Source organism: Cydia strobilella, chromosome 4 (genome assembly GCF_947568885.1).
Source record: "Cydia strobilella chromosome 4, ilCydStro3.1, whole genome shotgun sequence".
Classification (NCBI taxonomy): domain Eukaryota; kingdom Metazoa; phylum Arthropoda; class Insecta; order Lepidoptera; family Tortricidae; genus Cydia; species Cydia strobilella.
This window is the reverse complement of record NC_086044.1, coordinates 7246362-7264080: the sequence shown is the minus strand read 5'-3', so window position 1 is coordinate 7264080 and position 17719 is coordinate 7246362. Positions and strand designations below refer to the sequence as shown.

The 17719-nt window shown below is 37.3% G+C and overlaps 1 protein-coding gene across 2 annotated transcripts in view; it reads right to left on the bottom strand.

Annotated features, from left to right (window-relative positions):
• LOC134741144 (uncharacterized) overlaps nt 1-17160 on the bottom strand; it is a 28904-nt gene extending 11744 nt beyond the window's left edge. The window contains exons 1-3 of one of the 2 annotated variants that reach the window (XM_063673914.1): nt 16992-17160; nt 16295-16404; nt 1476-1626 (exon numbers count right to left, since the gene is read on the bottom strand). In XM_063673914.1, coding sequence (XP_063529984.1) covers nt 1476-1626; nt 16295-16404; nt 16992-17036 — 306 coding nt within the window. In that variant the 5' untranslated portion in view covers nt 17037-17160. Of the gene's footprint in view, nt 1-1475; nt 1627-12007; nt 12245-16294; nt 16405-16991 lie in introns of those variants that run through there. The other variant, XM_063673915.1, reaches the window with a different exon arrangement.
• Between the last annotated feature and the right edge of the window lie 559 nt (nt 17161-17719).

The following is a 17719-nucleotide window of genomic DNA, read 5'->3' as shown; positions in this document are numbered from 1 at the left end:
AGTGTTACTCCCTATATAAGCCTGCTTGGAGTAACATCCTTGACGAGCAACTGCGATGAAAATGAATTAATATCTCAGAATGTTTATCAATATGTAATGACTGTAATGAGCTTGCCTTTATACTTATACATTGTGTAATATGTGTTATCATATGCACACATGTTTCGAGAACTTCTAATCTAACCTACGAGATCAATATAACTGGTTAGCACCACCTTTGCGAACATAAACATTTATCAATAGGCATCCGCACTACATACAAGTTTAGACTAATTACTGAACACGCGCTACCTAATAACCGGGTCCCGTATATATTACACGTGTGATACACGTGTAGTCGTGTGTGATTGGCAGCTAATCGCTTAATGTCGCTCAACTTTTGATGGGATAAAGCTGTACGCTGTACGCGAGATCAATGTCTGCCTTTGTAAACGATTCTGAGTATTGCTATGTGGTGTTATATATACCTAGATATGATACCGGAGTAGGTATGAGGACTGTACCGTGTACAGAAATATCAGTTTAGTTGCGTAATGTACCTATTATGTCGGGCCCATTAATTATCTATATTTAATTGCGAGATAGGAACGAAAAACGTGTCCTGTTTATGATATTGACAAGCTCAGCTTAAATTACTTAATAAATTATACTTTAATGTATTGCACCAATGTTAAGCTACTCTCGTATTACCACTACCACAGATTGTATGATACAAACACAATACGAGAAAGTTATAACTTATAATAGAAGCAAGTTACGTGATTCTACCTATACTTATATATTTATATTACCTATAAACTCTTAATTTCATTGCAAAGATATCGTGTTATTATAATTTTACACATAACCTTTAATTTATCAAAAAACAATGAACCGACCAGGCGAAATGCCACGAATAAAATGTTTTGTTTAATAAAAAATATTGTTATAAACTATAAAGCTTTAACATTCATCGTTACCTACATAACTTTACTGCCACTCCAGCATTTCAAATTTATATAAATAATACGCCAGGCTCAGTAGAGTACGTCAATCAAAGTCTTTTTTGAAGTAAAGCTAACAGACTTTGATATATCAAAGTAATATTCAGACAGTGTTTCTGGACTTTCTGGTGCACAGTGGAGCAATAGCGAGGTTGACGAGACTATAATAGACCCAAACCAAACGGACGGTTGGGATCGTAAAACTTCTCATTCACGCTATCACGCTCGCGTGCCCGCGTGGTCGAAGGTAGGGTGAGAGAAATAGAGATATGACCTCGGTCGTCCGTTTGGTTTGGGTCTACTATATTCTGTCAGAGGTTGGAGCCTATGAGCTTTGGTAGTACCTTGTTACTTACCACTCGGGAGGATATCCTATTGATGAGGTTCTCTTCGTTGAGTGCGCGGATGCGATCCTCCAGCTCGGCATTGTAGGCCTTCTCCGTCAGCCGCACCAGGTCGGAGTCCATGTGCTTCGCAACGCAAGGTACTTACGACTCGGGAGGAGATCCTCTTGTTGAGGTTCTCCTCGTTGACTGCGCGGATGCGGTCCTCCAGCTCGGTCATGTAGGCCTTGTCCGTCAGCCGCACCAGGTTGGAGCCCATGTGCTTCTCGAGCCGCGCCCGGACGTGCGGGTGGGCGAAGCTGCGGAAAAAATGTACATTAATTCCCCGCTGGCTTAGCCTTAGCGTCAAGTAAATCTGGGTATAAAATGTATAAACGGAACAAGGGTTGAGAATCCAACAACCTGAGTAAGGCCAGACATAAAATTGTGTCTATATGTTTACCGCGCAGTGGCAAAGCTGCATGTTTATTGCTGTTACTTTCAGCTTACATGAAACATTGCTACTTGTAGTTAAAGTAATGACTGAGTCGCACAAACATTCAGTACTGCTAATTTTTCAAAGTACTATGCCATTTAATTTAGCTGCTCCTTTTTGGTTCGTCAAGAATGTCGAGAAGAAAAGTGTCGGCATGGAACTTAAGAGTAAAGGAGATAGCCGCTTCTCCATACAAATGTAGTCCCGCGTCCCTCGTCCCTCATGTCAATATTGACATTATGAAAAATATTTTTACACAAAATAAAAGTATATTAACCATAGCTATGATCCTTCGTTTGATATTTTTTTGATTATTAGAGTTAGGAGAGACATTTTTTCATACAAATTTTTAAATGCTCTTAATGTTTCTAACTCTTATAATACTTAATTCAAAATTAAAAAAAAAAACAAACGAAAGTGTGTCAAAGTCGTCCACTTTCGTCTTAAGGCGGAAATTAATGTACCTAATGAACATTTTTGCAACTGGGCTTATAAAATAAAATAATAACTTTGTTAAAAAAAGTTGATGAAAAAAATACAATCTTCCACCTAAATATATGTATGTAACCTTATGTATAAATGATGCTGTATGTTTTCCTTAATAAAAAAAATAAAAAAATAAAATAATCTTGCCTTCTATCAAATCACATCAGTTATTGAGAAGTTTGCGAACAAAGTTATCTAAATAACGGTTACAAATAAGAAGTCCCTATCACAGTTATGAACCCTGGCAGTGGCAGTGTTGAATGCTGAAGGTTAATGATAGATTACATAGTAAGGTCGGTAATAATTAAGTAAACATAAGACAAACCCTTGATTTCACTTAAGCGAGCGGAGCCGCAGGCCCGTCTAGTAGTTATATATGTAGTAATAATAATCTAGCGACCGACTGACTCGATAACTCCGGAACTCTTTGCAATAGCCAAGTCTTATTTCCACCCAAATTTAAACCATAAACCAAGACCCTTCCCATTTAGTATGAATCTTCTCAAATGATTTTTTCGTCTAAGACCCTATCTGTTAAACAAAAGCCATTTTTTCTTTTGTATGAGTGGTCAGCCATTGTGTGCCATTGTGTGTGGGCGCGTGCCACGGCGCGTGCCATAGTATCTGAGCGCATGCCACGCGCTCACACACAATGTTCAGACAAAAGAAACAATGGCTTTTGTTTAACAGATTAGGGTCTTAGACGTAAAAATCATTTGAGAAGATTCATACTATAGCTCCCAATGCCTGCTGAAACCGGTTAACGGGTATCTATTTTAATATGTACCCGTAAATGGGTTCCAGCAGGCGTTCTACTTCACATCAAAGCTCTCCACACGGTCTCTACGTGTTAGATCTATATCCCCACGCACGCCTTATAAATGACCGGGCTTGAAAACCCGACAGTTTGTAACGGAGATACAAATAATAATAATATTTTAACTTCTGACCAGATTTTGGCCCTTCTACGAGTACGCATTCGAGTCATAGTCATAGAGGTGTCTGCAAAGTGCTATTACAATATTTCTTATTATTTGAATGCATGATAAGTGCATATGTGCTGTCAGTTTATTAAGTATCAAGCATGTGACGAAACGCAACGGCCTTTTTTTCAGCGGTAGTACCCTCACCGCGCAGTTATACAAATATTCACTCAAATCTTAATCATGAATGAGACACAAGTGCTATGTTATTCACAATTTACTTACCAGCTCGTGCGATCACTTTGTACGTTGCGGTTCGTCTTGAATGATTTCGGTTGTTTCGGAGAGTCGGCCGCGACCGCGGCCTCTTGCTCTCACCGCACAATTTTAGTAGTTTTGACGCGAGTTGCCAGTGTCATAGTTGAGACCTTAGCGCGCGAGGCTGGCACGGTATGGCACGACCCCCTCCGACATCACATACACATACAGCTACAACCACATTTTGGTGTAAAGACGTATTCATATTAGATTGTTAAGTGGTCGATAAAATGCCTAGAGTTCTTTCTGAGTACAATAAGTTCAACGTCAAAAGAAGTATAATAAAAAATGTCAATACCGTTAATGGTTGTAAAGTGGTTAGGTTATTATTTAATGACTGAAATTTTCTATGAACGAATAAAAAGAAACATATAATGTCAAAATGATTATACATTTTGGGGATGATTTATGTATAGGGACGATAGTGTTATAATTCAATACAACACCATCATCCCTATAATTTAATTTGGCTTCCATTTCGCCCATTTCTGGACATGGTTCGTGCGCGAAGACGTTCAGAACCTCATTGATAATATTAAGCTCTTGCTGCTAGGGTCTGCCTTTTTAGTAAGAACCAGACTATTGGAGACCATGCTCTAGTGTTCCAGGCAATGCGAATGCCGAATTACTGGGTATATTGGACAATCGAAATGCTGGATTATCGAGATTTCACTGCACATATCCGTCTATACAACGGATCTAGATCCCATAGATCTCCACACAAAGTGACTCATTTCTTCATTCATTTTCATTTAATTTCTTTTGAATTCTTGAGTGAAAAATACAAAACGAGAAGTTAACTTTATTCGGGACTTTAAAAAGGAATTAAACCGCACCAAGTAGCTATAGTATCATAAGTACTTGTGTTTTTGAAGGTTATTGTGCACGCATTGAATCTCCAAATAAGTATAATCTACTAGCGACTTACAATAATTATTACATCATATTTTACTTACACTACGAATAAATAAATAAAGCAATTACGTGGTTCTATTTATAAATTAACGTTGATTTAATTTAATTGCATCAATAACGCGTATTGAATACAATACTTTTGTTTAACAAATGAATACATAAACGCCGCCGGAAGAAGGTCTGATAGCACGATTATAATTTTGTTTATTAAAAAACAATGAAAACTATAAAACTTTAACTACTTACATATTTATATGACTTTCACTTCATCGCGAGTCTGCAATCTGCATACTCTTCTAGTTCTCGTGACCATGGAATGCTTGTTTTGTACGACAATCACAAAGGTATAATGGCTTACGGATATTAGATATATTGCCATTTGTCCCGGTTTCGGAGTAAAACTAGAAATAAACGAGCTCCAGTGAGACGCCGCCGCATTAAGCAACCTTCGTGGCGTAACATACAGGGCGGGGACTATCGGGGCGTATTCTGTTTGTCTCACAATTCCGGAATTTACTACTAATAAATTTAATATGTAAACTTTTAAATTGTTATATAAATGTTTCAGCATGTGTTTAATAAAAAGGGCTGCAGTTGGATTGATGAGAATGATCGAGGCATCTAATGAAAGCTGGATTTTGAAATTAGTTGCTTATCGTATCCATAGCAAAATCAACAGCCAATCTTAGGGTTGATCTAAGAGATTTAGAATAAATTTTTGCATTTCAATCACATTCAGACATTCGTTGATTCACTACATTTTTGCAATTAGTAGGTGCACTATAATTATAATTGTGTGTATATGCACCTTAAATTCTCCTGCCAATAACTATACATTGTTGTAAATAAACTTACAGTTCTACCGAAAGTCCGAAGGCCTAGCCAAAATGACAATTGTTTGCAGAAAACGAAACGAAACGCTATTGCCTCTCTATCACTCTTTCATATTAGTGTGATAGAGAGACAGCATCTCGTTTCGTTTCTCTGCGAACGACAAGTACCAAGTACCAACTGGAAAAATTGGTTTACTATTTATTACACAACTTTCCGTTGACTCGAATATTCAAAGCATAACCTCGACCACTTTTGACAAATTATACAAGTTATTAAAATTTATTATAATTATTATCATTATATTTCAATAGTGTACCTACCTGTTCATAAATATGGAATTAGATGGAACGATTCTGACGCTTGCCTGAGAAAGGTGGCGAAGATAACACTGAGGGCTTTCCTGGATACGTTTTGGAATTTTTGGAATGAATGGCGAGAAAGCACGAGCAAATAGGGTTAAAATGATTAAAAAGAATCCTTAAAAATTCAGTATTTGCCGGTTTCAGAATATTTCCTGTCGGTAGGTAAGTTGTTCGCGTGCCGCTCGCTCAACCTGTTGGCTCGTCTCAGAAACAACAGCCGCCGCCGTAACAGCCAGAGAACACGCCATACAGGTGATATTTAGCGATTCAGAACATAAAGACTGTTATAAACGTTTGCATTAATAATTCCCACTTCTTATCATTGCCTAGTAAAATTTAAACTTATAATGATAATTTTACACTTATTGGACATCAAATATCATAAAACCGATGGGTCAATTCCTGCATATGAGTTTTAACATCCGTATTGGACTATTTGGACTTAGACCTGAATGTGGACATAAGCGTGCAACAGTGCATGTTAGTGCTGCTCAGACAGTATACCTAATTGAAATAATTGGTTACCGGACGGATGGTATAATTGGGACAATATTTGGAAAACTGTACTTAGTATCCTAGCAGGAGTAGGTCCTGCTCCACCTGCAAATAATGCCAAGACAATGTATAGTTTTGATCTTCGTCAAACGCCTATTTCACGTTGGGAATGTGACTGGGCTTAACCCCGCTGTCTCGAGATTGAGTCGGACTTAATTTATAATAAAAAGTATATAAAGAAAATTATACAACAAAAAAAAATATACTATTCGACAATAGGTGTCCGAGTGCGATGACTCTCTGTTACAAAATTTACAAAGTCGCGTGAATAGCGCGTATGTTTAAATCGTTCCCGAATTACACATGACGACAGTACTCCCTACGCAACGTGTGACGCAGTATGAGGAATACGTGCCCCAAATCCAAACTAAAAATTAAATGTTCATGAGTGAGTCAACTCGTTTACTGGCGCGTTCTTTTCAGTCGGTCAATATTATCACAATAACTCGCACATTACTTAATACATTTATACATGTATTCTACATTCTAGTGAACAATTTAGTCTTGTTCTTTAAGCAAAATAATAATGGGTCTTATGATTTTATACGTGAAAAACGCTTATAAAACTACAAGCGCTGCCGAAATATTGGTCGAAGTGGCGGCGAATCACGAGCAATAAATAACGAAAAGGTGTGCGCTTTTACTCGGCTGTTAAAATATCGTAAAAATACCACTGAAATATTCAAGAATTTGGTAAACGAGAGTTGCTGCTTTGTTTGTTTATAAAATTGCAAACAATTTGGAACTTCAATGGATTTTATCGTTTTCTTATGATAAAGCGAAAAATCTAAAAAAACTTTGGAAAGCTTTCTTATACACTCATACTCATTTATTTATAATAATATTGCATATTCCTTCTCCTTGCTTCGTTCTCTTCAGTGCTGAGGGTCGTGACCTCCTACGTGGAGCACATGATTCCGGACAGCAGATTTCCAGGCATTTCGATCTCTTGCGACTTCCAAGGCATCATGGAGCTTGATAGATAGCGATTTGCTAACCTGGTTGGACCACCGCGTTGGACTGCGGCCCCTTCTCTTTCCTTCCACCGAAACAGTGACCTTGAGTTTTTCCAGGTTGTCTCCAGTCTTCCTGACTATGTGAACGAAGAAATCAAGAACTCTCCGGAGACATGTGGTTGAAAGCCTGGTGGTTACTCCGAGCTCCTTCAGTATTGAGACATATGCAATATTGCATATTCTTCAATATTGCATATTATAAGTCACAATTTTATAAGTGCCATGTAAACTAGGTTTTTTTATTTATGAAACCAATGTATCTAGATATAGTCATCATGCTAAGTTAGATAGGTAAATACTAAAACCAGTCAAATGGGCTAGACAGTGCTGTCAGGCAAAGTGAAAACAGGTTGAAAGATCAGTCGCCATTTTCAGGCACAAGTAGCACCAACCTTTTCAATAATTTGACGACGTCAAAATATTGCTGACTGTCAGGAAGAGAGCCAAACGATTATCAATGGGTCCAAGCTGATATTATAGCCGAGGATACGGGTGGAAGTGGAATACCTATTTAAATGTTCTAAAAAGACAGCACCTGTTAAAAGTAGACTATACCAATGATTAAAAACATGGCGTGTCTTTAAAAAAAATCACTTCGCGATTACACTTCTTTCAACGCAATTATGTAACTCGATTGTCTCCACGGAAGACCAGCGTCAAGATACCTGAAAGGTAACTTGACATCAAGCTGAGGGGAGACCTTTTCTGTGACGTTTGTTTTATATTAATTAAAGTGTGCAATACTGTAAGCGTCCTGAATACATTTATATATATTTATATATATTTTCTTTCTTTCGATTGTTTTATTCAAATCATATAAAAGTTTGCATGAGCCAATACTATTGAAAATGCTTCGAATCGTCTTCTTTAAATTTTCAGCTGTCACCTCGTAAATATTGGAGAACTGTATTTCCATGAACGATGGCTTGTCATGCTAGGGCTTCCGTCACCTACATAACAAATCGCTTCGCTAGAAGTAGTTTCTGTGTGATCTATGATTTCGGGTAGGTGTTACGGATATCGAGGTAATACCTTAAGTAGTTTATCCTGAGTTGATGCAGTTGTTAAGCGATGAGAATATTGGTGCAAAGACTGCAAAGCTTTAAGGGTGGTGGGGCCTGCCGTGACTCAAATGAATTTAGAAAGGTCGATGTTCTAATACTTTGCTGATAGACCAAGTAGTGAAAATATTATAGTATGTTATATAGATGAGTTAGAGATAGATGTTATAGAGATAGAGAGAATTGAGTAATCTACTCATAGAGCCCTTTCATTTAGTACCCCACATGGTATGTTTAAAAGTAAAAAAGTAAAAAACTTTGTACTGCCGACTTTATAACGTCACAGTAACTACCCCCACCATTTTCACGCTTGCCATCTCATATATTTGTGTTCAGGACATCAAACTGAATGCATTGATACCATATTCACCCATATCCGAGATGACATGAACGGAAAGTAACCTAAAACCTGATTTGCCAACCTACTAATGTTTCCCTTTCCTATATTACTCTATCACAACCATACGTCCAGAGCAACCAAACATTAGTTTATAGGCAAGTAATAAAATTATCTAAACTCCATGTAGGTAATAAAACAACAGTATAAAGCAACAACGTATGTGTTTTTTACGTGAGTATCTGAACAACCATTGGCATTCATCGAACAAGTAATAAAATGTTTATCATAATATTTTTGTTTTGGAGCGTTTCCTCAAATTTTTACCGAGAACCACGTTGACCACGAACGCTGTAAAGAGTTCGAAACGTCAGGATGTATTATAAATACAATATACGCGATATAATCCGTTTTCATAGTTTTATTTAATTTTACCGACAAATTTGATATGTATCAAATGAGATAACAGGCAACAGTTTTGAATGATTCACGGTTAGTTTCAACTAGACTTATATTGACCGGGAGCTCGAAAACAATACAACAGGTAATCACGGTCCATATCCGGGTCAATATAAGTCTAAAGATAACAGACCGGGCCGTTTTGTATAATAAACTACCTACAACGAATATTACAAACGGAACTCCTTTTCTAATTTGACTTATTAGAAAAGGAGTTCCGCTTGTAAAGTTGTAGTTTATTATACAACACGGCCCTGGTGTTGTTTTCAACGTGCATTTATTTACGACTCAATTAAAATAATTTAAGAGTCACGATATTTGTTTCGTAAATATTTACGAAACAAATATCGTATTTACTTAACCTGTGAAGAAGAGACTCATGCATGACTTGCATGAGTCAACAAGATAAACACAAAAGACAGACTGCAGCCTCTGCAGCTAAAGCAGGTTTCAACATCATGTCACTTTAAAGTCCTTAAACGGGAGTTAACCGTTGAGAGAACCGTATTGGTCACGTTAATGAAAAAAAAGTAAATGATTTTAATACCATAACGCTTTTACCTATCTGATTGTGATTAATCAAAAGTTCTATATCGTTAGTTTTTAGTACTTGAATATTATGACGTAGGTAATATTTTCACGAAGGTTGTTCTTACTGAAATATTAATAATTTTACTGAAATATTAAACTATCTTTCTTCATCTTGTATCACGCATAATTTGTGATTTATTTATGGATCTAAAAATTGTGAATACATTAAAACGGAACTACGACATCTTGGATTTCAAAACCCCGCTAAAACCGAAGCAAACAAAAATGTACACTATTCTAGTTATCAATTTTATCGCAGTGTTCGAGAACTATTAACGTCTGGTATGATGATAACGGCCACCAGCAGCGAATTTGCCAAATATTTATGTTAAACGAATATACTGTAGTGTGAATGACGCAAAATTGTTAATATTACATGCTGTTACGTACACTTTTATCATCGAACCACTTTAGAACTCTTGATTATGTGAACATAAGAATGCTGATGAAATTGTGTAAAGGTGAGTACACATATAGTAAGCAGAAACGTATTTTATTTGTTGATTGTTTGGTTTTGCTAGATTTGTCTCGATTAGTATTAGTTGACTGTTATTAGAAAAGTACAATCAACGAATCACCTTTCATCAAAAATGTTTTTTTGACAAATAACATCTGAAATGGTTTTATATGAGTAGGTATGTCTAATCGGTCTGGTTTACTGATACGAGCTACGTGTGTAGGTACTGTGTACCTTTGTGTTTACTTAGAACCCTCTGCAGCATGAACGGGTCAGTGAGCTATACGATTTATTAGCTGTACTAGAAGTCAAATATATTTTTGTTTTATTTTAAGGGCCACCCTACACTAGCGTCTTTCGAGCGTCGACGTCTGATCAGCGCTATGGAAAATGGCGCAACTGCGCGCGTCAACGTTGCGTCGAGTAGGTAACAGTCATAGAGTTGACTAGACGCTGACGCTCGGGAGACGCTAGTGTGGGGTGGCCCTAAGAAGTGAATAGGTAAGGTACTTAAACGTATCTTCTTAAAAAAACATTTATTTTATTTTATTGTTGGATGCTTGTATACACGTTCACGTTATCTCTTGGTAACAACGATAAACATGGCGGCTAAATTTAACATTATATGTATAACGTCAGATTATTTAAATTAAGATATGATGCAAATCTATAATACTTGCACGAGTTGCACGTGTGTGTTGTGTGTTGCTGTTTATCACAGTTACATAAGTTATTCCTGGACTGTTCATCTTAATAAAAATCAGGGCCGAATTTAGGGGAGGGCAAACGGGGCAACTGCCCCGGGCCTCCACAAAAGAGGGGCCCCCACAATAGAGACTTAGGAAAGGATAGGAAAAATGAATTTGGGGCCAGGGGGCCTCCACTCCTTTGTTGCCCCGGGGCCTCCACGGCTCTAAATCCGGCCCTAATAAAATAAATATAATAAAAATACTATATATTTAACATTAGTCAAAAATATCACGTAGAACCTAGCAGAATGTAACAGCGATTGATAATAAACATGGATGACTAACTTCAAAGAAAATATCAGCATATAAGAGGCTACAGAATTAGAATACGCATGCATGCTCACCAGTGGACCAATTGCAGTCAAAGTTCAGGTATGGGTTTTCTTTGAACAAGTTTATGATTGGTCAATTTCACCGACCCGAAATACGCGTCTATTATAAAATTAGTCGCTCTGATTGGCCGTAACCATGCTGTAACACTGTCACTTGAAAATACATGACAATGAAAACCAGCTGGTAAAGGCTCTCTTGATTGTTCAAAAACTGATAAAATAGTTGCATTTTATGCACATGTCAGGCAAAGTAATCAAATGCAAATTTTGAGTTGTTTTCTTATGTTTGCTGGTAGAAATTGACTTTTCAATGATACATATTTAACAACATTCATTTTGAATCGATTTGCTTTGATTTTGTTTGATATTTTATAGTTAGTATTTTCCTTGTGCTGGTGTGGTGAAAAATTCTGTGTTTCACTCGGAGAGGCAAAATTTGTTTAGCCCTCGTACCTTGAAACCCTCGCAACGCTCAAGATTATATTTTTCGAACCACTCGCTACGCTCGTGGTTCAATTTTGGAATCTTTCGCTTGCTCGGGTATCAATATTAGCATAAGAGGTTAAACAACAACTTTGCCCCCTTGTAAATACAAAATACAAATAGCAATTTTTTCGCAATCCATAACTCCCGCGGGAACAATATAGGTATGCCTGTGTTGCATGAAATAAGATCTTTTTCGAGCAAGTGTGATGAAAAATTCATTACAAGCGTTTTAATTGTTTTATTTCATTGTGACACAGCTTAAACATTCAGAGTGCAAATCAAGTTTTGTCATTTCGTATTGCTGGATATGTTTTGATCAAGCACCTGAGAGAGGAGGCTGTTCTCGGTGGCAGCGGGAGCTCGACCGTGTGTTCCGCATCTCCTGCTGACCGCCGCCTGTCCCTCCCGGCCAGCAGCTCGATGGTCGTCCAGAACGACCCCTCGCTCGGAGGCCCGGACGCTTGTCGCTGCATGGCTCACTGCATGCTACTGGCCCCGACGTCGAAGGTGCAATGACTGTCGGCGTTGTCCCTACCACCCTTTAACACCCCACGTGTTCACACGCGAACATTAATTTAGCCCTGACACCTTTCACAGGTAATTTGCCGCGCTTTCACTGAAGTCTATGGTATCGACTATCGACACTTAAAGTTTGAATTGGCCGTGCATAGTTCTTTTAATTGGTGGTTGATTGCTTCCTTGGTTTCAAGAATTGGTGTTTTTATTGAACTACCTTCAAGCTAAATCAGACTAATCAATATCAGTATAAACTAGTTAATTTTGGAATGGTAAATGCTGCTGCACCTTCGCTAGCTGACTAAATATGATAGGCTTAGGTGCAGTGATTCCTGTGAGGCGGGGGTGACCTGGATGGCGCGAACGTCGCGACCGGGTCAGCCGGATGCCATAAGCCGACCTTCGCGGTTCAAATGTAATTACGGTTGCGTTGCGGCGACACTTACGATTCATTTGTTTTAGACGGGAAAGTAGAAGAAATATATTGGCAACGATTGTGTATTATCGATCTTCGAATAGATAAAGTAATTTTTTCTTATTATCAATGCAAAAGAACAGCTGATTATCTGTGTACCTATTCTTTATAAGGCTTGTTTTATTCGCTCTTTCGATCTAAAAACATCTTTATCAGTATTACTGTGTTTGTTGAATTATTCATAATTTGAACTCGGGGTCAGTTAGCCACGTATCATGAGCCTTTTTTAAATAATTTGTTGTCACTACAAGATAACGAAATATGTGAAAACATGATAAAAAATCAGGACTATATCTATTGCCATGCCCACGTGTCTCTTGCCAGCTATTTTTAATTTACCCTAGGTAACAGCTTCTGCTTCCCAGCCAACTCCACAGTAGGCGCAGTATGAAATGTTAACTAAGACTTGCCTCGCAGTCACCAGCCTGCCTTTTTTACCGACTTCAAGATTTCAAAAGGAGGAGGTTATCAATTCGGTTGTATTTTTTTTTTATTAATGTTTGTTACTTCATAACTCCGTCATTTCTAGACCGATTTTGAAAATTCTTTTTTTGATTGTAAGTATATACATACAGATTGGTCCCGTTTTTGTCAAAACGCAGTTCTGATGATGGGATCCATGAGGAATCGAGGGAACTCCTCAAATGTTAAAGGCTTACATATAGTATTTTCATCAACAAATCAAGCACTTACATTTAAAAAAGTGACATTTGATGAAGTGGAACTGCTGATGATGATCAGAACGGAACTCTTCAATGACGCATAGTTCACGTTTGGCGATTTGTCCTCTTCGTTATGTTTGTTAAGCAAGTTAGGTTTTCAAGAAACATTTTTGTCAAGCTCGAGTTCTGATGATGGGATCCATGAGGAATCGAGGGAACTCCTCAAATGTGAAAGTCATACATATAGTGATTTTTGTATTTTTATCAACAAATCCAGCATTTCCATTTTAAAAAGTGACATTTGATTAAGTGGAACTGCTGATGATGATCAGAATGGAACTCTTCAATGACACATAGTTCACGTTTGGCGATTTGTTCTCTTCGTTATGGACCCAGACCCAAACTTGGACCCGGACTCGGACCCGGACCCGGATCTGGACATGGACCCCAACTCGGATCCGGACCCGGACCGAACTCTGACCCAAACTTGGACCCGGACAGCCGGACACGGACCCGGACTCGGATCCGGACCCAGACCCGGACCCGGAAATGCTACTAGAAAAGTGGGTTAGGTTAGGTTAGAACTGTGACCCTTACAGAAACGAAATGCTATCAGAAAAGTAGGTTAGGTTAGGTTATAACTGCGACCCTTACAAAAACGAAATGCTACTAGAAAAGTGGGTGGTTTTACCTCCTTTTCTACATTATTAGGCAATATTATAATAATTAGGCAATTAGGCAAAACTAGTCAAAAGATGGATTAGGATAATTAGGCAAAATATGCTGTCTATTTCATTTCATTGTCTGAAATCTAAGAGTGCACCATCAACAATAAGTAAACTTTCAGCGGCATCCCCCATTGAAGTCGGTTTTTTTTTCTTAAAAATTATTACTTTTAAAATACTACTTAACTTGGTTGAATCTTAATCATTTCTTACTAGTATCTAAAAGCTCTTTTTTTGCCTGTGTTTGGAGTAATGATGAATACAACTAAAATAAATTAGTATTTCGCCTTATATGTAGATGCGCAAAACGCTTAACCGAGTTGAAGAGATTTTTTTATTTGTTTCGTTATTTATTATACAAGTTAATTTTTTTTTGTTATGGACAAAGCTCCACAAAACTACATTTAGTTCGACTGTGGAGTCAGTTATATAATATGAGTCTCACTATTTTATACTTAATTAAATTTATATTATAATAAGCTTACATTGGGATAGTTATATTAAGTAGGTATGTCATGAATACTCTATAGGTTGACACATCCCCTATAGGGTATTCAAGAGATATATCTTTCGTTCGCTGTGATATATATCACTCATTTCGCTCATTTTGCTCAGTGGATCTGTAGTCTATATTGCTCTCGAATATATCTTGGTGTATACATACAGCTATAAAACCCGACACAGACGGAGTGATAATATATATTAATATACCGTAACATACCGAAATATATCATATAGTGTAGCTAAGCACCACACATGACAACGATACCAAAATATATATTTTTGCCGTCATAAACCTCGTCGCTGTCTGTCTAGCACCTACAGGGACACGACATATACCAAAATATATCGTAATATACCGAGCTATATATAGCAAGGTATCTTGAGATGCCTTGCTATATGATATTATCGTCATATACCTACCAAAATATGAAAATAGTACGTAAAATATATGGTAAGATGCCTTGCTACAAAATATCTTCTGGTTTATTACTTATCGCTCCGTCTGTGACAGGCTTGAGTGCAACCAACCAAGATGGCGAATCACGCGTTACTATCCCGCCATGTTTTCCCGACACCCTCCGAATTCTTCCCAACCGCTCCGAAACCTATTCGCATAGTCTCGCTGCTCACTCGCTCGTCACGCTCCTCGGCCGACTCATTCGAGTGGGAAAGAGCGAGCAAGGAACACTGAGATAGATGAGTTACTGAGCGATCTAAATCAAAATATATAGTTTACTTAAATCACTTACTCGTGAACGACACATGTCTACTGATATTGTTCGTCTAGTAGTAGTAGTCTGTGATCCGCTGAATACGTTCTACTCGTAAAACACCTAGTACCTATAAAATGTGTGATCGTAAAATATACATTAGCCGATTAGGTACTTTCGCTGAACTTAACCTTGTTTCGTGAAGAACATATCAGTATTTCGAAAATAAAATAAGGAAGTGCCCAATGCGAATAAAATGGTGTCAACACGATTATATGAGGTACCGAGAAATGATACAAACATATTCAGAAACACATTCGATAATAAGTAGTTTCCAGAGCTGATGCGTTTTGATTTCAAATTTGAACTTACTGTGTAGGTAATATACAAATGTTACTGGCTTTCTTCTATCGCGATTTAGTCTGCCTATAATGATGATTTCCGTAATAAAAAAAACTTTCTAGGACATTCCATGGGACTCAAACTTTCCATACCAAATTTCATCTAAATCGGTCCAGCGGCTTTGGCATGACGAGGTATTCGTCAGACGGAGTTACTTTTATCATTTGGGCCGATTGTTATTTTGTTTTCGAATTTTTCTTCGTCATTTTTCGATAAAATTTTATGAGTAAGTAAATAAATAGAGATCCATAATCTGTACAATATTAATTAGCGAAATTTTCACCATATGTCCTAAAAAATCTTCCTTTGATTTAGTTTTAGGAATGGTTTTAAAAATGGCGGAGCCAGGGGGTTCGTGAGGTCTACAGCTCACATAGCCACTACCACTAGTAATGTTTGTAGAGATTTACGAGTATGAAAAATGGCGGAGCCAGGGGGATCGCGAGGTCTACAGCTCACAGCGCCATTAGTAATATTAGTAGGAATGTACGAGTATGAAATACGAGTATTGCCTGCAGTCAAGTCAAGCGTAGCACAATATTGCGTTCTGTTCAAATTTGTCCCAGAGGTCGATTCTAATTTAACAATTTGTTATGGTTTTGAACTGTGTGACTTACGCATATTGTATGACCTTGAGCTGCCACCACCTCGGCACGTTGGGCATCACGAACCGCTTCATCTTTTTACGGCCCATCTCGCCTTCGCCGACTTCATCTTCGCCTTCAACCTGAAGGTGAAACTTATTAGTAATTGTCATAATCCTAGTTATTTATTTATAACATTTTAAATATTATTTGTCTAGTGTCGATGAACCGCCCTACGATTTATTTACCCGAGTTACAAAAAAAGGGTTTTAGTGATCCACATTTTTAAGTTGCATTTTTTAGGTGCTCAGATTTAATTTTGTCACAATTATATAGGGAGTAATAATAACTATGTTCGTGTATAAATATATAAATCTCGTCTTCTTAAGATTAAAGATTGTCTCGGTTTGCGTAAATAATGTGGAGCTAGTGTAATTTATCACTGTCATTGAATCTCTGAGCATCTCCTCACATAAATGTAATTATCTACTTGTATACATAATATGCTTTGAAAAATAGAGTTTGTTGTTCTACTCTCTTCGTAAACTGATTACTAGACTTTGCACTACTTTCATATGACATATTAAATTCAGATTTCTTTAATGGGTTGTAGGTGCTTTCCGAAGAAATGGACACACATACAATCCATACATTCTGGAAAAAACCTTTCTTTTTTCATCAGTCAGGTAGTAAAACTAAACGTACAGCTAGATAAATTTTAGGTACTTACATTGAGTTTTACTCTTTTATCTTTGGTTTCTTTTTGTTCAGGCATTTTGTTGGCACTATCTTTACACTTTACAATTTTGTAGTTAGCACTTTAAAATGTAGATTTAATACAAAAATTTTGAAACTATCACTGAAAATTTAATTTAATTGTAAATAAAAAAACACGAAAATTTAGGTTACGCCATAAGTGTTTTGACTTGTGTCATGTTATCGAAAAAACAGTTTTGTCTAGCCAGAATCGAATGAGTTTGTATACAAAGGTTACATAGCAACAAGGTTCAATAATTTTTTTTTTTTTTAAATTCTAGGGCAAAATGCGAGACTCGCGGAAGTAAGTAATAACAACTAAAATAAAGTAATATGAAAGACGGGAAGATGAAAAGAGAACAGTAGACATAAACGGTAAAGCTAACTCATCATCATCATTATGTCGGTCGAATGACGTCGACTGCTGACTGGTCACCGCTGCTGAATACAAATTTCCTACAATACCTAGTAGCACCATCTCCGGCTAAAAATACAATTGGGCAGGCAACAAATAATGTCTAATCGGGCATTTCATCTTTATTCTTTATCGTATCCAGTTGGGTTCACATAAATAAATTTCGATATGATATTCGATACACATCAAAAATCTCGTCTCTTTGAGCTAGAGGCCTGCACTTTACAGTGAGTTCCTCGGATCTGATGTAGGGCTTGTTATTTCATATTTACCAGTCGCTTTTCAGT